Below are 23,602 nucleotides of genomic sequence, written 5' to 3' on the forward strand. Positions count from 1 at the left end.
CTGATAATTTTTGGCAGTCTACAGCACCCCGCATACGTACCTGCTCCCTGCTGACGAGAGGCAATTACCTCGAAACACGTGTCCAGGGATGGCATTTTAAACTTTTTACTCGTGGCATAGGTGTACCCGCCGCTGTCACTACATTCTCCAGAATCCTATGGGGCTATTTGCTAGTATGACGAGCGGTGTGCGACCCACTTCGTATTTTGTATTTAAAGCTCCCTGAGCCATGGGTTGACGAGCCCGGATCCCGCACCCGCGCGCCGTGAGAGGTACTATACCTGATAATTTTTGGCAGTCTACAGCACCCCGCATACGTACCTGCTCCCTGCTGACGAGAGGCAATTACCTCGAAACACGTGTCCAGGGATGGCATTTTAAACTTTTTACTCGTGGCATAGGTGTACCCGCCGCTGTCACTACATTCTCCAGAATCCTATGGGGCTATTTGCTAGTATGACGAGCGGTGTGCGACCCACTTCGTATTTTGTATTCAAAGCTCCCTGAGCCATGGGTTGACGAGCCCGGATCCCGCACCCGCGCGCCGTGAGAGGTACTATACCTGATAATTTTTGGCAGTCTACAGCACCCCGCATACGTACCTGCTCCCTGCTGACGAGAGGCAATTACCTCGAAACACGTGTCCAGGGATGGCATTTTAAACTTTTTACTCGTGGCATAGGTGTACCCGCCGCTGTCACTACATTCTCCAGAATCCTATGGGGCTATTTGCTAGTATGACGAGCGGTGTGCGACCCACTTCGTATTTTGTATTTAAAGCTCCCTGAGCCATGGGTTGACGAGCCCGGATCCCGCACCCGCGCGCCGTGAGAGGTACTATACCTGATAATTTTTGGCAGTCTACAGCACCCCGCATACGTACCTGCTCCCTGCTGACGAGAGGCAATTACCTCGAAACACGTGTCCAGGGATGGCATTTTAAACTTTTTACTCGTGGCATAGGTGTACCCGCCGCTGTCACTACATTCTCCAGAATCCTATGGGGCTATTTGCTAGTATGACGAGCGGTGTGCGACCCACTTCGTATTTTGTATTTAAAGCTCCCTGAGCCATGGGTTGACGAGCCCGGATCCCGCACCCGCGCGCCGTGAGAGGTACTATACCTGATAATTTTTGGCAGTCTACAGCACCCCGCATACGTACCTGCTCCCTGCTGACGAGAGGCAATTACCTCGAAACACGTGTCCAGGGATGGCATTTTAAACTTTTTACTCGTGGCATAGGTGTACCCGCCGCTGTCACTACATTCTCCAGAATCCTATGGGGCTATTTGCTAGTATGACGAGCGGTGTGCGACCCACTTCGTATTTTGTATTTAAAGCTCCCTGAGCCATGGGTTGACGAGCCCGGATCCCGCACCCGCGCGCCGTGAGAGGTACTATACCTGATAATTTTTGGCAGTCTACAGCACCCCGCATACGTACCTGCTCCCTGCTGACGAGAGGCAATTACCTCGAAACACGTGTCCAGGGATGGCATTTTAAACTTTTTACTCGTGGCATAGGTGTACCCGCCGCTGTCACTACATTCTCCAGAATCCTATGGGGCTATTTGCTAGTATGACGAGCGGTGTGCGACCCACTTCGTATTTTGTATTTAAAGCTCCCTGAGCCATGGGTTGACGAGCCCGGATCCCGCACCCGCGCGCCGTGAGAGGTACTATACCTGATAATTTTTGGCAGTCTACAGCACCCCGCATACGTACCTGCTCCCTGCTGACGAGAGGCAATTACCTCGAAACACGTGTCCAGGGATGGCATTTTAAACTTTTTACTCGTGGCATAGGTGTACCCGCCGCTGTCACTACATTCTCCAGAATCCTATGGGGCTATTTGCTAGTATGACGAGCGGTGTGCGACCCACTTCGTATTTTGTATTTAAAGCTCCCTGAGCCATGGGTTGACGAGCCCGGATCCCGCACCCGCGCGCCGTGAGAGGTACTATACCTGATAATTTTTGGCAGTCTACAGCACCCCGCATACGTACCTGCTCCCTGCTGACGAGAGGCAATTACCTCGAAACACGTGTCCAGGGATGGCATTTTAAACTTTTTACTTGTGGCATAGGTGTACCCGCCGCTGTCACTACATTCTCCAGAATCCTATGGGGCTATTTGCTAGTATGACGAGCGGTGTGCGACCCACTTCGTATTTTGTATTTAAAGCTCCCTGAGCCATGGGTTGACGAGCCCGGATCCCGCACCCGCGCGCCGTGAGAGGTACTATACCTGATAATTTTTGGCAGTCTACAGCACCCCGCATACGTACCTGCTCCCTGCTGACGAGAGGCAATTACCTCGAAACACGTGTCCAGGGATGGCATTTTAAACTTTTTACTCGTGGCATAGGTGTACCCGCCGCTGTCACTACATTCTCCAGAATCCTATGGGGCTATTTGCTAGTATGACGAGCGGTGTGCGACCCACTTCGTATTTTGTATTTAAAGCTCCCTGAGCCATGGGTTGACGAGCCCGGATCCCGCACCCGCGCGCCGTGAGAGGTACTATACCTGATAATTTTTGGCAGTCTACAGCACCCCGCATACGTACCTGCTCCCTGCTGACGAGAGGCAATTACCTCGAAACACGTGTCCAGGGATGGCATTTTAAACTTTTTACTCGTGGCATAGGTGTACCCGCCGCTGTCACTACATTCTCCAGAATCCTATGGGGCTATTTGCTAGTATGACGAGCGGTGTGCGACCCACTTCGTATTTTGTATTTAAAGCTCCCTGAGCCATGGGTTGACGAGCCCGGATCCCGCACCCGCGCGCCGTGAGAGGTACTATACCTGATAATTTTTGGCAGTCTACAGCACCCCGCATACGTACCTGCTCCCTGCTGACGAGAGGCAATTACCTCGAAACACGTGTCCAGGGATGGCATTTTAAACTTTTTACTCGTGGCATAGGTGTACCCGCCGCTGTCACTACATTCTCCAGAATCCTATGGGGCTATTTGCTAGTATGACGAGCGGTGTGCGACCCACTTCGTATTTTGTATTTAAAGCTCCCTGAGCCATGGGTTGACGAGCCCGGATCCCGCACCCGCGCGCCGTGAGAGGTACTATACCTGATAATTTTTGGCAGTCTACAGCACCCCGCATACGTACCTGCTCCCTGCTGACGAGAGGCAATTACCTCGAAACACGTGTCCAGGGATGGCATTTTAAACTTTTTACTCGTGGCATAGGTGTACCCGCCGCTGTCACTACATTCTCCAGAATCCTATGGGGCTATTTGCTAGTATGACGAGCGGTGTGCGACCCACTTCGTAATTCTCACATGGGTCAATTGTATAGAGCCATGTTGAAGCATTTAAGCCTGAAAAGTTTTTTGTTCAAGTTTGGGGACCCAAAGTTTTTAAACAAGGTAGGTTAATGGTACTCTTAACAATCCTGAGGGTGTGGGAATCCTTTAGGAGAATTCTCGGGATAGATTACAATGCGGACTTGGCACCAATTTGGGGCTCTCCTGGAACCCCAGATAAACTTAGTTACCCTCACCAGCATGGCAACCTTTCCACCTGGAGTGACATGACAAGCGCAGCTTTGTTGTTAGTGGTCATCCCAAACGTAGTCAGAGGGGAGCGGTTCGGTGCAGGAGGATTTTCTCGGGTGGGTGAGGGCTAAGTAACAACCTTAAAAAGGGGTTTCCCAGTGGTATTGGGTATTCATTTCCGCAACAGATGAGAAAATGGGAGTCCCATACCTGCACTGGGAAAATGATCTTCTGGCGCTAGCTAAAGAGAAATTATAGCGAGTATCTTTAAATCTGTTATACACTCTGATCAAACCAGCACCACTTAAAAAGAATCATTTGTTTACTCTCCATAGACCTTATTGGTCACCAACGAAGTTGGCTAAGATCACATAGGAACCATTAAAATATTAGAAGTGCGGTGACACAGAGGAGGATGATATACGCATGTTCGTGGACTGCCCGTTATTTGCCTTCTTCTGGTGGTATGTAAGTCAGACGTTTTAAGAAATCAATGGCTGCGAAGTTAAGGTAAGCCCCTACCTGATCCGATTTGGGATGGACTTGTGCCCGCACTGGGACGAGTTAAACTTGGATCAGGCCTCACTGATATTTGTTCTGATATCGCTAGCAAGAACAGAAATCTGTAAGAAATCGATTACTCCCGACCCCCCAAAGGTATCAGAATGGCTCAGATCTTTTAGTGCCCCATACTACCTCTGCAGAAAGGAGAGGTCATGTCACTATACGCTGTAACCTCTAGGCACTGTTACTTCTTAGGATTCTTCTTTTCATCTTTGGCTCCGGCATCCATAGGATCTAGCTGTTCATTTAGCCTATGGTGGATCCATAGGATCAGCATGGCCATTCATTTTATTAATGACAGATAAGATTGGGGGGCGTGGCCAACAAGATGGCCTGGCGGCAGCACTAAAAGACAGCTCCAGCCCAGGCAGAGGCATACTCCATCCTCCTGCCGCCCCCGCCGGCGCCAGGGGGCATGGAAATAGTGACACCCTGGAGCTGTCTGCAACGCGCTGATGCACAGACCGAGGAGCGGCCTACAAGTCACTACCTCTCTGCTGGAGACCACCTTGCCTGCCGAAGCTGTGGGGAGGACCTGGGGAGCTGCCGCAAGGAGGTGAACGGAGTGTGGGTGGTAAAGCGGGATGGCTGATACCCCGATAGTGGTGGGGCCGGCCTGCTGACAGAACCTGCACCCTGTAACGGAGCCCCGGCATGCCTCCGCTCTTGGTGACTGCCTCGCCACGGAGAGACCCCCCAACATGGTGGCTGCATTGATTTACCCCCCTCCTGAGGCCGAGTGCAAGAGAGACTGTGACCGCTGATCCCCTGGACATTGCAGGCACTCCTACATGCCGTGGTGGAGATGAGCCGCGACAACGGTGCGCCCTGGTTGATGCAAGGGGCCCTCGGTAGGATGCTGAAGACGGGTGCGGTGGTGGCCCTGGTGGACCCATGGTGCTTGAGGGGGAGCTTTTCTGTGGACTTCCCCCCCCATCCAGGTGCTGTCCAGGGGTATGCCTGGAGGGTATAATAAATGTGGCTGCACACACAAGTGAGCGGCTGCCAGCAATTGTTTATTCGCCCCACCCCGGGATTGAGAGTTGTGCAGAGGAGCGAGAGGAGACTAATAGTCAGCCTTGGCAGCGTGGAGGTGAACTGGACTGGACGTGAGCCCACAATCTTGGTGGCCGGTCCCATTGACTGGTGAGTGGGCTGTGTGACTTGCAACCTGCCATTGATCCTGACATTCTCCTCCTGTAGGATTTTCGCTGGTAACTAGCTCTGAACTAGGAACATGGCGTCCACAGTCACATGAGTGCCTGGTGCGATCCCTGCACAGGCATCTGAACACCGGACCCTGGATTTGAATCAGAACTGGTGGCATGGGGGGGCGTGGCTTGCTGCCGACGGGAATGGCCGCTCAGTAGCGAGCCTCTGAAGCGCCACCCCTGCAATATCCTGAACCTTCATGCCCCGTGGTCCCGATCCGTGCTGTGAGGTGTCCCTTGTGGCCCCGAGGCTCCCGCCGACCCAGCGGCGAAATTTGGGGCAGATTGGAGGTGGTGCCGAGACGGGGCTCCGTTCCCCGCGTTCTGGACGGTGGCCGGGCTGGGTGAGACGCGTCCTGGATGGATACCGGGACTACGCGAGGCCGCGGCTGCGGCCTGTTTTCTCCGGAGAGCGGCGATTTGAGGCTTGGCGCCTCCAACACTGCAGAAACTTGTTCCGCTGTGTCCTGTGACTTCCCCTGTGGCCCGGGGATTCCAGCTGATCCACGGGGCTGATTGCAGCGAAATTGAGGAGGCGCCGTGGCGGAGCTCCGGGCCCGGTACTCCGGCCGATATACTGCCTGTAGAGGACGCGCCCCGACCGGGGAGTGTATGGCGTGAGGCCGTGGTTGCGATCGGCCGCTCCTGGAGGTAGGGACTGGGAGCTTGGTGCCTGCGTCGGTGTCGTGGTGGGGCCCGGTGCGGCGGGCGTGCGCTCCGGCCGACCGGGATGCACAAACATTGCTGGCTGCTGCGAGGGCCCTGCTTGGAGAGGAGTGACCAGACTGCTGCCCTGACGCTACCTGGCCGGTACGCTGTGGGGGTCCTCCCCGGAGGCTGGGTGTCCCGCTAAGAATCGAGTGACTGCGGTTCCGGCGCGATTGGCGCGCTTGCCCCGAGCAGTGGGGGCGGTCCTCCGGCTCCTCTGCCCCAGTAGACCGATCTGGGTTGTTTGGTAATACCCTGTTGGGGTGAAGACATCCAGGGGGTGCCCAACGCCTACACAGCGCTACTTGAACGCAGCGTGCGGGGACCGGCTGGGAGGTCCTCGGTTCCCCGCTCCTGCTGTGTGGCAGGCCTCGGACGCCGGTGGTGATTGGACAACGGGTGGCCCGCGGGACTGGAAGGATGACTTTTCTAGACGATTTGGCACTGGGGCAAATCGACGGACGGCGAAGCCTGGCTTCCCCGGGTTGGCAGTGACGGCTGGAACACAACAATACTGAAGAGGCGAACTGAGCGTACAGAGGGCATAGGCCTGCCATATCCTTGGTCCATTGCTGGGTGTCTGGGCCTTAGTGGGGTGTCCCTGCGGCTGGGGTGTAGCCAGCGAAAACCGACAGGCCGGGTGGAGTTCTCCACTGCAGGCGGCGGGGAATAGCGGCTGTGCCCTGTGGCTGGGGAGCGCCCCCTGAGTTGTGATCATGACATCCGGGCGGAGCAACAGAACGGTGGCACAGACTAAACTGGAGAAATTTGCATGGCAACACCAGCAGGGCGGTGATCGGGTTGAGATGCCAGCCTCGGACGGCAAGGTAGAACCGGCGAATAAAGACCTTCTGGATGCTATCACTGCTGTCAAGGCGTCCCTTGAAACTCGGATCGATACCGTGGCCACCGATGTGGGTCTGATTCGTGAGGATGTGGGAAATATTGCCGACTGCGTGGGTGCTGTGGAAAGTGTCACCAAAGAACTGACAAGCGACACTAGCCTTCTCAAACGAGAGGTCGCAGACCTGCGTGCCTCCCATGATGTATTGGCTCGGCAGTTGGATGACTATGAAGGCAGGATGCGCCGGAATAACGTTCGAATTATTGGTGTCCCGGAACGGGCGGAAGGACAGGCAGTGGACCTCTTTGTCGAGGACCTGGTCCTCAAGCACCTACAGCCCAGAGGGCTTTCAAAGTGTTTTTCGATTGAAAGAGCCCATCGAGTGCCGGATGGTCGCCCTCGACCAGGGGCACCTCCTCGACCACTTCTTGCCCGAGTGTTTAATTTCCGTGACCGAGACGTTATTCTTCAAACGGCGAGGGCGGCTCCACCCGTCACTGTTGAGAACAGCAAAATCACGTTCTTTCCTGATGTTACCCTAAGAGTCCAGAAACAAAGACGTAGCTTCCTGGAGGTAAAAAAGGCTCTTCGTGACCAGGAAGTTAAGTACGCAATGATGTTCCCTGCCAAGCTGCGGGTGGAGGCCGATGGAAAATCATGGTTCTTTACTCGCCCGGAGGATGCTTGGGACTGGTTGGAGGGCTGGCACACTGTGGATAAAAAGAAAAAAAAGGGACCATCGGCAGAGGATAAGGCCGAAGATTGGCGCCAACAGAGGCGTTCTCCTTCACGCTCAGACTCTGATGCCCCGGGCCCAGCTGGGGAGCACTAATTCTGGACGTTGGTAAGATGGTATAGTGTTTTGTATGGCTCTCCCTGGAACGTGTCCGGTGGCGGACTAGTAGTCTCACGAGGCTATGATAACTAGGATGGGTGTGCCCCGGGATGTGTGGAGTGTTCACCCCTTTGGTACGTTGTCACCATGGGCCTGCATTGAAGACATTGAGGGGACGATAGACTGGCTTCCGCCGTTGCAGAGTGGTTTTCCTCAAATGTGTACTTATTCGTAAAAAATGTTTTCTAGATAGGCACTGGTGCGACAAATGCCGCTACGATGGAGTTGGTTTGGAGGGGCTCTAACAATCCAAGCAGTGCTAAGAATTTTCTTTCCTAGTGGGGATGGGGTCGGGTGGGGGGGGAAGGATCCTATGCGATGTCAGTTAATATGTTGGGAGTGGGGCAGCACACGTTTCCTCGAATTGTTCATGGGGGGGCGACAGGCGCTCTGCATGTTGGGGGAGGTGGGCGGTTCTAGTCCCGTTATGCAGGGAGGCAGGGTGGGAGATGCCTTTTCAGGGGTATCGGCTTGTTTGATTTGGTTTGTTTGGGGTGTTGTTTTTTATTGTTTTCTTGCAGCAGTGCTAAATGGCATTCTTTATCAATACGTGGTACGGAGTATTTTCCTACAGGCTCCTGGTCTCATCGCCTTCGTCCTTATGAAGGGCGAGGTGGCGACTAATGCTGTATTTAGAGTAGTGGCTGAAGGGCCTCACCGCAATGGTCACTCCGATCATTCTAGCATATTACTGTTGGGATCTTATGGCGATGACTCAGGGACTTAGCCTAATGACCTGGAACATCAATGGGCTGGGAGACAAAATCAAACGGGGTATTGTGCAGCAATATATTCATCGGCACCGACTAGACTTGGTGTTGCTACAAGAAACGCACCTCATAGGTAACTCCTGTCCGGCCCTGGATAGAAAGGGGTATCGTATGGTAGCGCACTCTGGCTTTACCTCGGGATCCAGAGGGGTGGGGATCCTCCTACGTAAGGGTTGCCCTTATGTGATTCACACTATACGGACCGAACCGCAGGGTAGGTATGTTGCTTGCTCAGGTAGCTGGGAGGGGAGAGTCCTCAATGTGCTCTCAGTGTATGCACCACCGGTCCTTCAGCGCCAGACCCTAGCAGATGTGGGGACGCTCTTGATGACCTTGCCTGAGGGTGCCCTGGTTATGGGCGGCTACTTTAACTTGACGATGGACGGTGCCATAGACCGCACTCCACCCCGACGGGAAGCTCCACAAGGCTCGCAATTACGCAATTTTAATGATGCGTTCGGCCTGGTAGACATTTGGAGATGGTCACATCCCCGGGACGCACTTTACACTTTTCAATCTGGTGTTCATGGTAGTCACTCACGGCTTGACTACCTGTTCACCCAGGCGCAACAGATTCAACACTTCACTGAGTCCACGAGCTTAGCACGGGGGATATCCGACCACTCCCCGGTAAAATCTATCTTCGGAGCCCGTCGGGTACGGCAACCTGGCCCCATAATGATTCAGCCCTGGTTGTTAAAAATCCCACACATTAGAGACTCCTTGCGGCAGGACACTGATTACTATTTTGAAGAAAACACTGGGTCTGTGGCGTCGGCGATAACGCTATGGGGAGCTTACGGAGCAGTTATCAAGGGACGGGCGTTGTCCATGATAGTGGGACACAGGGCTGAAAGTAAGCGACGAGTTAGCGAGTTAGAGGCGGAGATACTACACCTCGAGCGCGATGTTTCGCATACCCCTGCCCACGAGACCCAACACACACTTAATGTTAAGAGACAGGATTATAGGCAATTGCTCTTTGAAGATGCCAACCGACGCACCCTTGCTACCCGGCACAGAATACATGAGCTGGGTGAGCGCACCGGTAAACTGTTGGCATGGCTGGAATGTAAGGAATTGGCTGCGCGGTGGGTGGGCGCGATCAAAGGGCCGGATGGTGTACTGATCACTGACCCTCAAAAAATTGCCGAAACGTTTGCAAAGTATTATGAGCAAATTTATACTCCGCCACAGAACTCAGAGGCACGATGGGCGGTAGACCTCCTTATGAAACACTATAGAAACCTAAGGTCTGAGCAAAATTATTGAAGTGAGCATCAAAAAGGAACAGCAGAACAAATTTATAATGTTAAAGAGTCTTATGACATAGAAACAGAATCCCATCAGCCACCAGACTTGCGTATATCATCCTTTGGGATCCAGTTGTAGTAGTATAACCCTTTGGAAACTTTAGGGCTAGATGAGTAGATAGAGAGAACTCACTCTCCTGAAAAAATGTAATAGATGCAGGGTATTCATTAAGTACCAACAACTCTTTTTTATGTGATGGTGACTAATGCAGTGCAAGTGAAGAAAAAGTACATCCCAAAGGATGATATACGCCAGTCTGGTGGCTGACGGGATTCTTTTTCTATGTCATAAGACTCTTTAACATTATAAATTTGTTCTGCTGTTCCTTTTTGATGCTCACTTCAATAATTTTGCTCAGACCTTAGGTTTCTATAGTGTTTCATATGTATTGATTACAAGGGATTTGAAACCGATAGGTCTATAAATAAGCTTCCCTTGGACCCTCTGTGAAAAAGTTGTTGATAAACGGTAGACCTCCTTGCCACTATTGAAATGCGCTGTGTTTCCCAGCAAGATAATGAGGCCCTGGAGGCGGATATTTCGGTTGAGGAGATTCAAAAAGCCATTCAAGATATCCGGTCCGGCAAGGCCATGGGCGCCAACGGAATCCCGATAGAAACACTGAAACCTATGGCTCTGAAGCTTGCGCCTCACTTGCTGAACTTGTATATTGAGTGTTATGAGACTGGCGTCCTCCCAGCCGATATCCGCACCGCCACCATAGTGGTTATCCGCAAACCCGGTAAACCAGCGGACGAGTGTGCATCGTACCGACCCATTTCCCTGATCACAGTCGAGGCCAAAATTTTAGCCAAACTGCTGGCCAATCGTTTGCTTCCATATCTCACTGCATTGATCCACCCTGACCAGTCGGGATTCATGCCAGGCCGTAATACTGCACGTAATTTGCGCCGTGTTCACGGGGCACTGGGCCGTGCTGCAACACTCCAAGAAGAAGCACTTTTGCTCGCGCTGGATGCCAAAATGGCATTTGATACGGTGGCGTGGGAGTATCTCTTCGATGTCCTGGCTCGTGTGGGGTTGGGTCTCTGGCTGATCGGATGGATCAGACTGTTATATAACTAGCCCACGGCCCACGTATCAGTTAACAACCACCGTTCGAGCTCCTTCTCCCTATGCCGTGGCACGAGACAGGGTTGTCCACTGTCGCCGCTTCTTTTTGCCTTGGCACTTGAGCCGCTTGCAGTCTGGATCCGGGGTGACCCTGAAATCAGAGGCCTTAAATGGACTGCAGATCATGAAGACCGTATTTCTTTGTATGCGGACGATATTTTGCTGTACCTAGCTTCGCCGGCGCGCTCCATCTGTCGGGTACTTCATATTTTTCATATTTTTGGGGCCCACTCCTCCAAATCCCAGATGTACCCCCTTTGGGGTGACCCACCACACAGTCCCAGGGGGTATAACATTCCGGTGGCATCACAGGGTTTCCAATACCTCGGCATCTTTATAACATTAAACCCATTCCTATTTCATGAGCGAAACCTAGCGGGCCCATTGCAGCGGTTCAGGGCAGATGTGGTCCATTGGAAGACATTGCCCCTCACACTCCTGGGTCGGGCAGCCCTTTTTAAGATGCTAGACCTCCCCCGCTTTCTCTATGCCCTACAGAATACGCCCATCCCGATTCCCGAATCCTATTTTTTGAAGATTGAGGCAGCAATTAGAGGTTTGTTATGGGATACCGGGCCGCCTCGAATCGCAATGCAGAAACTCACTATGGGCGGGTACGATGGTGGGATAGGCCTGCCGGACATACGCCTTTATTACCAGGCAGCACAATTGATCGCAGTCAACCAGTGGGTGTTCAGATCTCACGATGATCCCAGTTTCCGTACTGAACGCTGGCTTTTGGGAAAGGGAGGGTATAACAGAGCACTATACTCAAACCAAAAAAAAATCTAGGCTTGACTGGCCCTACGGCCCGGACGGTGGAAATCTGGCACAGGCTCCAACGGCGCATGGGTTGGTACGGACGGCTAACTAAGGCCACCCCACTCTGGGAGCCTGATTGTCTGGGGCGTCTGAGCACCTGCGCAGGTTTCGATAAATGAGACCTTATTGGTATCTCTACGGTGGGGGATGTATGGATTAAAGGAAAAAAGGCGTCATTCGCGGAGCTCCAGCTTAAATATCAGATCGCACCCTCAGAGTATTTTCGATATCTTCATATTAGCCATGCTATCGACGGCGCCCTTCCTGCTAGTGCCCCCCTTCCAGACTCCTCTCCTTTGGAGGACAGGCTGTTGCTGGACCCAATGGACCATAGGGCTATCTCCTTGACGTATAAGAAGTTAATTAATAATCGTACCGACCCAATGCGGAAATTAAGGGCCAGGTGGGAGACAGACTTGGGAGAAATGGCTGACGAGGACTGGACTGAAGCGCCATCTTCCCCTCGTGAGGTAGCAATACCAATGCGACTTCGCCTCGTTCAGCTCAAAATTCTGCATCGTGTGCATTTTGATGCTAAACTGTTGTATAAATTGGGAAGACGTCCAGATACGCTCTGGCTACGACACTGTCACCAGATAGGTACATTTCTACACATTCTACGGGCTTGCCCCCATATTCTTCTGGATAGAAGTCACCCGACAGATGGCGAGGTCCATAGATAAGCCCATTACCCCCTCTCCCCAGCTCTGCCTCCTTAATGTGTGGGAAGATACGGACCTCACCCAGGCGGAGCAGGAGTGGTCGGCCGTGGGTTGGGCCATTGCTAAAAGGAATATTGCCCAGAAATGGGGGATAGACACCATGCCGCTGCTGCGTGTATGGGCCACTGATATGGATCAGGCCATGGTGGCGGATAAAATGGTATACAAAAGTCGAGGCTGCCAGCGGAAGTGGGATCACAAGTGGGGACGTTGGAACAAATATCGGGGGGACATCTGTATTTCTCCTACGGTTGAACTTAGGAGGGGGAGACGGGCTATACTGGATAAAATGGGGGCAAGCGCGGTCACCTGAAAGATTAAGGCCACCATTCATATACGGTATACGGGGGGCCCCCCGATCCTCACATGTATATGTAACCACCTCTGTAATGCCTCACTAATTGATTTGACTCAATGCTTACTACCCTGAATGTATCACTTGTTGTCTCCAAAGCCCGAATGTATACTTTGCCTGTGAAGGTGCTAATTAAGTGTCATGACTGCTGCAATGCTGTGGATTTTGTTTTCAATAAAATTGTTATTAAAAAAAAAAGAAATGGTGGCATTCATTCTAGACACACAAGGTGTGGGGAGCGACCACAACTGTAGTGCTTCCGCCAGAAATCCTGGAGATATTGAGGGAGAGAAAGTTGCAGGTCCTCAAGGTGGCATGGGTAAGGACAAATAGCGCAGGGGCAGCAAGCAGACATAGATTGACCAGTTCACGGTACAGGGAGCGGGTACCACCACATCACAGTTTCTTGAAGAGGCGACACAACCTGCAATGGAGCCCTCAGCGGCCCAGATTCTGGCAGCAATTGAAGCCTCAGGCCAAAACCAAAGCCATGGCCATAGACATGAACCTCCTCCACATCTACCTTCGCACGGTAGTGGAGCGATCAGTGGAAACGGAGACACAGGTCACGGAAGTGCAGGGGGAGATCTCCATATTGAGGGTGACGGTGGACGCCAAGGCGGTCTGCTTGAGTCGATTGGAGGCACGGATGGAATATGTGGAGGGCTGGTCCCGCAGATGTAACCTATGATTTATGGGATTCTCTGAGGGCGCCGAGGGTAACGTCCCAGAGACCTTCATGGAAGACTGGATCAAGACGGCACTCACAAACGTGACACTATTTTTTGTGTTGGTCATTGGTCCCACCGCCGCAACCAGGAGCTCGACCCCGAAGCATAATAGGGAAATTTCTCAACTACAGTGAACGGGATAAACTACCATGAGGGGTTCGGAGCCATGGAGACCCGATATTTGTAAATAGCAGTATACGAATATTCCCAGACTATACAAGAGCTGTCCAATTGCAATGGCAGTCCTTTGGTAGTGTCAAACAAAAGCTAAGAATGATTGGCTTGACGTATATGTTGCCTTATCCTGCCAAACTGTGGCAGGGAGAAGGCCCCTCGGCCACTCTAAGGAGACACAGCCAACGTAGACGCCGTTCCAGATCTGCTGCGAGAACGGTGGTGCAATCTGATGGTACTCTGGACCTAGCAAAACAATGACAGGAGTGAGAAGCAGCCAGGGCCTTAGTTGAGGCAGTTACTTCTGCTGCTTCCTCAAGCACAGAATCGGATCTGTTGGGGACTCACGAACACCCGAGCGAGCAGATGGTCGAATATGGACACATATTTATGGACCACACTGAAGGTGCTGTAGAATGATGTTGCACTTGCCCCTTGCGTGACAGGTATGAGGAGGGCTGGAGGGGGAATGCCACCCAGTAGGACGACGGGACTGATTAGTCTGTTTGTTGAGGCTCCCCCTGGGACACTCGTTCATTGTTGTACGGACTTTAAGTGAGGTGTGATAAGATGAGGTGGTGGCACTGATAGAGGGCCCGGGTCTTTCACCCACCAAGCTGCCAACCCTCCCTTGTTCCCTTGCTCTATTATACTTTACTTCTTGTTTTTCTCCCATACCTTCTCCTGTTTCTACTTTTCTGTGGTGTGACTGATTACCTGACTACCAGTGTGAGTACCTCAGAGTATTAGGGAGCAGAACTGCTGATTGAGCTGCCCCCTGGGGTGAGATCTGACTATTTTCTGCCCCTAAGATATAATACCAGTTTATACCCAATAGAGGGATTGTACACACACATTGAGACTGTTTTTGGGTGGGTGGGAGTAGCATTATATGTGGGAGTACACTAGCAAAGTTGAAAGGTGTTTACCCGGGTGGTATAATGGGAGTCGCATATGGTTTGGGGTTATAATCGTTGTTGAAGCATCAGTTGTGCGTCTGAGGGTGGCGGGGGTTTGGGAATGGTGTGGGGAGGTGTGTCTGCGGAGGAGGAGAGCGAGGGGGGATGGGATGTTACGAGATGGGTGAAATTTTATATTTGCCACATGGAATGTGAGGGGTCTAAACTCCTTCGTGAAACTGTATAGTACACACATCTATCTTAGAAGGATTAGAGTTCATTTAGCTCTCCTCCGAGAGACACATATGTTGGAGACAGAAGCCCAGGAACTCCCCAAAAAACAGAGGGGACAGCTTTACTCATCCATTTTTCATCCTATGCCAGAGAGGTATCCATATGGGTGGCTCGGGGCTCTTGTTTCAGCTGAGTGGCCGTGTTGCGGACGTGACAGGATGCTACATACTCATACACAACCTTTTGAATGGCCGGAATATCTGCTTGCTTAAAGCAGTGACAAGAGTGACTTTTTCAAGGCCCTATATACTCCATCCGGAAATTCATGGGACAACTATTGGAGCATTGGCCCTTTTCATTGTATTCCGCTACACATGGAATCACTTCCCTCGTTTCACCTGGGTGACCAGTTTTCATTCTAAACTGGTCTACTTTTATATGTTGTTATTTGCACTTCCCTTTTTACTACTCAGGAGACTTTGCTCTCCTTATGGTGTACTGATTTTTACTTTTCTGCACAATCATATATTTTCCTCAGCATGGCTGCATATACATGCAGTTTTATATATATTTTAAATAGATTCCGACAAGATCCTCTCTGTATCTAACGGACTACTTTTGGACATTGTCCTTACTACAGGGCGCTCAGGTATTCTACATTTTTATTAAAATCTCACAACTAATATATATTCTTTCCTTGCACGCAAAAAGGAACACCAAATACACATATTTCTTTGCATCTTAGAGAGCACAATGCATGCAAAGTCTAGTTTTTCACTTGTATTATAATATATACTGGCATTCTCTATGGCCCCCTTCATTGGGTTCTCTTCTTTCGGTCAACATCACCTATCATGGGTACCACTTTTTATGGCTTTGGGTGAGCTGACGCTACAATGCATTTTTACACAATATCCTCAGTGCATTGTGACCGGCATATATAATTTCATGTCACTATTTTCCTTTGCCTCATCACTGCTATATGAGGTTGACACATATGAATTTTACGTAAAAGATTTCACGAGAGATGATGTTCCATACCAATGTATGTATATTTTCTGCAGCCTTGACAGAGCCCAATGGACGAACACGTGTCAGCTGCTTGTGCTCGTATAGACCAGATATTGGCTGTTCCTGCTTATATATAAACCGAACAATGTGGAAACTACAAATGGAATAAAATAACTTCACAAAAAAGGGCAAATAATTTGATGGACTTCACATTAGGACTACTTTCTTTATTAAATGGCCTTTCTACGTGTGCTCTAGTACTTATTATTTTGTATAAATTTTGTCAAGGTCATTGTCCTAAGCAGGTGAACACCCTCGGTGGCAGGGTGTCTGCCGTACCATGGTAGCACCTCTACCCCACATGAAGATATATATGTATGATCCAACATACCTAACAATAGTGCTGAAAATTGGACCTGCAGTTGTTCAGGGGAGTCTGAGGACTTAAAGGTATTTTTGAGAATGCGAAGTGATTTTATGAGGATCTGGAAGTTTCCTAACACTTTGTGTGAGCTCAGCAGTGGCATTCACACTGCAGCAGTGAGACCTGCTCCTTACACACTGACAGGAGGATAATAAACCAGCCTTACCTGCTTAGGGTGCTTCTGACATCCTGCAAAATAGAGAAACAAAAACAGTGAAATCAGTTTCCACAGGAGATCTTAAAGTTATGGCGGTATTTTTAGGAGTGACACACTTCTATCTATGGTTAAAAAACAGTGACTGGGGTCACATGACACAGCACATTATGGGGTATCGCATGACTAAGCACAGAATGAGGGATTCTCAAGGAGGTCACATGATATAACAGAAACTGATCTTCGGAATGGTAATGACATAGCACAGTGTAATTCTGAATGGGGTCTCAAAAACACAGCACATTCTGATATTCTGAATGGAGTCACCTGACACATTGTATGATGTTCGCAAAAGGGTCACATGCATGGGCATCATTCAGGGATTGCCAAGGGTCGCAGCTGTGACTCCTGTCTTACCCCTGGCACTGCTTGTGCGACTTCTGGCTTCAGAGGTAGCAAAATGAGTACCGAAAACACAGTGGAAGCTCGCCTTTATGGGAGTTGTGCTCCGCCTTTGTTTTCAACCAATTTTATATTAAACTAATAGTGAATAATAGATTATTATTCACTGTTAGTGTAGTAAAAAATGGGGCACGAGGATCTAGAATGAGAACTTCTGTAGCAGATGTCTTAAATAAAAAAATGCTTTTAAATGTATGTAGGGTACGTGCTTGGGGATCGGAGTGTGGTTGTGTGTTTGTGAGTGTGTTTGTACGTGTGAGCATGAGTGTTTGTAAGTAAAAGTGAGTGTCAGTGACAGGTAGTGTGTGAAAGGCACTAAAAGGTAGTGAGTGAGAATAAGTGAGAATGAGTGGCAGTGAGCATGAGAGTCAGAATGAGTGACAATAAGAGTGAGTGCACAAGTGAAAAAGTATGAGTGAGTAGGAGTTGGAGTGAGTGTGAATGAAGGAGAGAGACTGAGTGATACAGATTGTGTGAGAATGACAGTTAGAGCAAGTGAGTATGAGTAAGTATGTTGGAGTCAGAGTAAGAATGAGAGAGAGTGAGGTAGACTAAGTGAGAATGAATGATTGAGTGTGGTTGAGTAAATGTGAGTGAGAATCTGATGTAATGCTTGCTAGTCTGCCATTGGCCCTTACATACTGAAGGTACTTTGTGGCTTATAAAGGGACACATAAAAAACTTCTACTGCTGGAATACTGGAGGCAATTGCTGGCATGGAGAGGCACCTGTGAAAACCACTGCTACTGGCACACTGGAGGCAATTGTAGGCATGGACAGGCACCTGTGAAAACCACTGCTACTGGCACACTGGAGGCAATTGTCTGCATAGGCAGGCACCTGTGAAAACCACTGCTACTAGCACACTGGAGGCAATTGTCGGTATGAGCAGCACCTGTCAAAACCACTGCTACTGGCGCACTGGAGGCAATTTTCGGCATGGGCAGGCACCTGTGAAAACCACTGCTACTGGCACACTGGAGGCAATTGTTGGCATGGGCAGACACCTGTGAAAACCACTGCTACTGGCACACTGGAGGCAGTTGTTGGCATGGGCAGCACCTGTGAAAACCACTGCTACTGGCACACTGGAGGCAATTGTCGGCATGGGCAGGCACCTGTGAAAACCACTGCTACTGGCACACTGGAGGCAATTGTAGGCATGGACAGGCACCTGTGAAAACCACTGCTACTGGCACACGGCAGGCAATTGTTGGCATGGACAGGCATCTGTGAAAACCACTGCTACTGGCACACTGGAGGCAATTGTTGGCATGGGCAGGCACCTGTGAAAACCACTGCTACTGGCACACGGCAGGCAATTGTAGGCATGGGCAGGCACGTGTGAAAACCACTGCTACTGGCACACTTGAGGCAATTGTTGGCATGGGCAGGCACCTGTGAAAACCACTGGTACTGGCACACGGCAGGCAATTGTAGGCATGAGCAGCACCTGTGAAAACCACTGCTACTGGCACACTGGAGGCAATTGTTGGCATGGGCAGGCACCTGTGAAAACCACTGCTACTGGCACACGGCAGGCAATTGTCGGCGTAGGCAGGCACCTGTGAAAACCACTGCTACTGGCACACTGGAGGCAATTGTAGGCATGGACAGGCACCTGTGTAAACCACTGCTACTGGCACACTGGAGGCAATGGTTAGCATGAGAAGCACCTGTGAAAACCACTTCTACTGGCACACTGGATGCAATTGTCGGCATGGGCAAGCACCTGTGAAAACCACTGTGACTGGCACATGGGAGGCAATTGTAGGCATGGGCAGGCACCTGTGAAAACCACTGCTACTGGCACACTGGAGGCAATTGTAGGCATGGGCAGGCACCAGTGAAAACCACTGCTACAGGCACACGGCAGGCAATGTTTGGCATGGAAAGGCACCAGTGAAAACCACTGCTACTGGCACACGGCAGGCAATTGTTAGCATGAGAAGCACCTGTGAAAACCACGGCTACTGGCACACTGGAGGCAATTGTAGGCATGGACAGGCACCTGTGAAAACCACTACTACTGGCACACTGGAGGCAATTGTAGGCATGGACAGGCACCTGTGAAAACCACTGCCTGTGGATGTGAAGCTTTCTCTAGAAACAGAAGTGCATCAGCTGCTTTGCTAGTGCGGCGCCAGTGGATGTGAAGCTTTCTCTAGAAACAGAAGTGCACCAGCTGCTTTGCTAGTGCGACGCCTGTGGATGTGAAGCTTTCTCTTGAAACAGAAGTGCATCAGCTGCTTTGCTAGTGCGGTGCCTGTGGATTTGAAGCTTTCTCTAGAAACAGAGGTGCATCAGCTGCTTTGCTAGTGCAGCGCCTGTGGATGTGAAGCTTTCTCTAGAAACTAGAAGTGCATCAGCTGCTTTGCTAGTGCGGCGCCTGTGGATGTGAAGCTTTCTCTAGAAACAGAAGTGCATCAGCTGCATTGCTAATGCGGCGCCTGTGGATGTGAAGCTTTCTCTAGAAACAGAAGTGCATCAGCTGCTTTGCTAGTGCGGCGCCTGTGGATGTGAAGCTTTGTCTGGAAACAGAAGTGCATCAGCTGCTTTGCTAGTGCGGCGCCTGTGGATGTGAAACTTTCTCTAGAAACAGAAGTGCATCAGCTGCATTGCTAATGCGGCGCCTGTGGATGTGAAGCTTTCTCTAGAAACAGAAGTGCATCAGCTGCTTTGCTAGTGCGGCGCCTGTGGATGTGAAGCTTTCTCTAGAAACAGAAGTGCATCAGCTGCTTTGCTAGTGCGGGGTCTGTGGATGTGAAGCTTTCTCTTGAAACAGAAGTGCATCAGCTGTTTTGCTAGTGCGGCGCCTGTGGATGTGAAGCGTTCTCTAGAAACAGAAGTGCATCAGCTGCTTTGCTAGAGCTGTGCCTGTGGATGTGAAGCTTTCTCTAGAAACAGAAGTGCATTAGCTGCTTTGCTAGTGCAGCGCCTGTGGATGTGAAGCTATCTCTAGAAACAGAAGTGCATCAGCCGCTTTGCTAGTGCGACGCCTGTGGATGTGAAGCTTTCTCTAGAAACAGGAGTGCATCAGCTGCATTGCTAATGCGGCGCCTGTGGATGTGAAACTTTCTCTAGAATCAGAAGTGCATCAGCTGCTTTGCTAGTGCGGCGCCTGTGGATGTGAAGCTTTCTCTAGAAACAGAAGTGCATCAGCTGCTTTGCTATTGCGGCGCCTGTGGATGTGAAGCTTTCTCTTGAAACAGAAGTGCATCCGCTGCTTCAGAAGCTGGCTGAGCCCCCACTCCACCAAGCCATTCTCTGGAAATGGTATAGCTTGACACACATGCAGCCCCCGCGTGTTGCTCATCGTTGAATTCAGTTAACTAAAAGTCTAAAGTAAACATTAAAACAATTAAAAAAGCCCTTTTGTCTGCGTGTTTGTGCTGGTGAGTTTCCGTCAGTGCAGTGTGCCCTTCTCTTCAGAGTCAAGTGACATGATGGGGGGGTTCCTCTTCAGCACCCTGCAGCATGACCTTCTGGGTGCTATCCAAAATGAATAACCAACAAAAGCACCCGTTAGCTAATGGCTTTTATATTAGATGGCACATGCACAACCCTGGAATCCGCTCCAGCTCCCACATCTTAAACAATAGTGGCAGGTTCACAATTCCAGTGTGTGATATAATTAGGGGACGGGATGTGGCCTAACAGCTAGAGCGGTCAACAAGGAGAACTTCACATAATATTATAAATCATGAATGGTTTCCACCCGGAAGAGGAGACATGTTACATGACCTGCAAATGATATCACACACATTGAGAGCACAGGCAGAGTGGCAAATGGAAACTGTTTTCTTCCCATGAACACTCTGTATGTCACGTTTGGAATATAGGTATTTGGACCTCTGCAGTGATGTGATTCATCCTAATGGGGTGTCATGCACTATAATCTTTGTTACAGTTTAGCTACATGCTGTAATCTATAGCGCCTAGACAGTAACGGAGAGAGTGGATGTTACATGTGTGCTACATATGGGGGTTTGGGTGAGCATGGAGTTTGTCTATTGTGATTTAATGTATGGGGACAGGAGTCCATTTTGGATCCCCTATGTGTGATTAGTACATATGATGGAGGATGGAGGGAGCCTACCAGATAGGGAGGTAGATTGTGGAAACCTTCTTCAGGTCTTTGAAGTGGACCAGACTTCTGTGAAAGGAAAGGAATGAGGGAGACGAATGATGCTTGGAGGGAATTCGCAGCCCACTTCCTGCATTCTTCAACCCCAGAAGAGTTAATACAGTTCTGTGTAGCAGTCAAGTGGGAAGGCTTCTCTTCTGAGCCTTTGTCTCAGATTCCTCAGTCACGGCACACACAGCTCCAATCTCTCTTCCTGCCAAGATTGAGTGACAAAGACTTTAACCTGACCAGTCTGTGCTAATAAATAAAGGGCCAGATTCACAAAAGTAATCTGAGGCAAAATGCTAACTTTACGACTTTCGGTATTCACAAAAGTCATTAAGGAGTAGTAAAGTTAGGATTTTCTCTTAAGTTTGTCTTAAGATTTGGTCTTTAGAGAAAATCCTAACTTAAGTTAAACTTAACGGGTATTCGGCTACGTACGTTATTTTAATTCCCAAGATATGTGTTCATTCGGGGAATGGGCCACCTCTAAATTCACGTTCAATGTGTCAGGCTCATAATTTGGAGATAATAGCAAATATACAGCACAATAAAAAATAAGCAAGAAACTTGAGCGTGCCCACCCCCGTCGCCCAATCCTTTATTGATTTCCTCTCTACTTAAGTGACCCCCATTAGTGCCCTTCCAGCTCCAGCAACATTGTATGGCGGCGCTTGAATGCCCTTTGAGCACAACGGGCGTTGCGCGCCTGATAGCTCCCCTAGCACACTAAGCTGCTTCGACGAACTGAGCAGAAGTACAAGGAGGTAGAGGGTACAGAGTCTGAATGTACAACAGAGGGTCATGAGTGAGTAAATATACTTTACATAGTTTACATAGCTCCCAGAGGCGCAACTAGAGTCAAAATCAGCAGAGTGTAGCTGCAGGGGCTCTAAGAACGGGTGAAAGAACAACAAAGCCTTGTTAAGTGAATTGTCTTTTTAAAGACCTGTGAAGTACTGGGTGCGGCCGCAGTAAGACAGACGGCAGACCACAACAGCCCCTCTCCCCCCACGAGAGCCAGGCAGGGGGCCTGGTGTTGCTCTGGCCCTTGGTCCATTCACACCTTGGCTCCCCATGTGCCGGACCCTACAGAAGTACCAGAATGATTAGATTACAGGGAAGGAGACCCTTGATCTTCTGGGTAAACGTTTAACTCTTCCGGGGGATGGTGAGAGGGGGGGGGGTAAATAGAGGGCCACTGAGGCCTTCTCCCTCACCTTCAGGAAAAGTTGGATTGTCCATGTTAGAATCATTTTGATCCTCCCGGTCAGCATCAGAGTCTGCGTCATAGTAGTGTTCACTACGTGGCCTTTCCTCTTCTGCTGCCCCACCCATCTTGCCTGCCTCATCAGACCCTGGGGTCTTTCTAAGGTCATCTAAAAGCAAAGCCTCTATGAGGCGTTGGGTGTTTGCACTTTTCCCTGTCTTCAATTTCCTAGAAGTACACATAGCTCTCAATTCTTGGAATGGGAGATGGTCATATCTAGTTGGTAGGGGCCTCCTGGCTTCTGCCCTTGAAGACGGAACTAGTGTGGTGTGGTGTGTGCACCTACCTACTCTAGTGGGGCCTACTAAACTCTCTTGAGTTGTAGAAAGGGTGTGCTAAGCATTTGACACACAACTCTAAGTTCAGTAGAACTTACTATATTCTAGACTTGATGTATATGTACCTATAGTACCTATAGTGGTTTTCAGTTAGTCACTCAAAGAGATTATCTGTTAAAGCAATAGCGAGCTTGAATCCAACCGCTGCACACCAATGTGAGAAATTGGCCTGGTATATGCTGTCCACTAGTTATAGTGGGCACCTTGTACAAGTCCAAACAACCCTTATTGATGATTAGGTTAAAGACAACCTTTATTGAAAGCTATCCTAGTGATAGTTATGGAGAGCAGCCTTCAGGCTAAGTCTTGAAGGAGTGTAAAGCAGCTTGGTTCACCAGATTATAACCTCTTGAATGACCAAATTAAAGGATAACCACACAAGGTATACATATAAAATATATGTATTTATTACTAAACACTCTCTACTAACCTCTTTATGAAATTAGAGAGCAAGGCACACAATATTACAATTCTAAAACGATGGTAAATAGCACAATATACAATGGGCCCCAGGGGGGACCAAACCATATATTAAGAAAATGGTAAAAGAACCACCAACTTGACTACACACAGTGCCTACAGCACGTAGAATCGCTTGGACCCCAAGGAACCACCCAAGGTAGTGACACAGGAGACCCACGGGGGACGTGTGCAGTGTGAGCACACAGCCGCGAGCGCCGTAAGATTCTATGAGGAAAGTCGCGGTTGGAATTTTAAAGTTTAAGGACACTTAGGAGAGGACTTTTAGCAAAGCCCTTTAGACTTAGGGGGTTCTAGGGCAACACCCATGGGAGCACCAGAGTACTCGAGTTACCTCACCCAGGGAAACCAGGTGCATAGGTGTCAAATGGTGTCGGGAATAGTCGTTGATTTTAATGGCGATGTGCTGCAAAGTGCTGCTGTCGGGAAGAGGAGAAG

At 50.0% G+C, this 23,602-nt stretch overlaps 1 protein-coding gene across 1 annotated transcript in view; it reads right to left on the reverse strand.

Annotated features, from left to right (window-relative positions):
• LOC146869422 (E3 ubiquitin-protein ligase TRIM39-like) overlaps positions 1-23,602 on the reverse strand; it is a 143,193-nt gene that overhangs the window by 43,288 nt on the left and 76,303 nt on the right. Inside the window, exon 4 of the mRNA XM_085599821.1 lies at positions 16,498-16,520. Coding sequence (XP_085455947.1) covers positions 16,498-16,520 — 23 coding nt within the window. The remainder of the gene's footprint in view (positions 1-16,497; positions 16,521-23,602) is intronic.

This window comes from Triturus cristatus, chromosome 1_1 (genome assembly GCF_964204655.1).
Source record: "Triturus cristatus chromosome 1_1, aTriCri1.1, whole genome shotgun sequence".
NCBI classification, from domain to species: domain Eukaryota; kingdom Metazoa; phylum Chordata; class Amphibia; order Caudata; family Salamandridae; genus Triturus; species Triturus cristatus.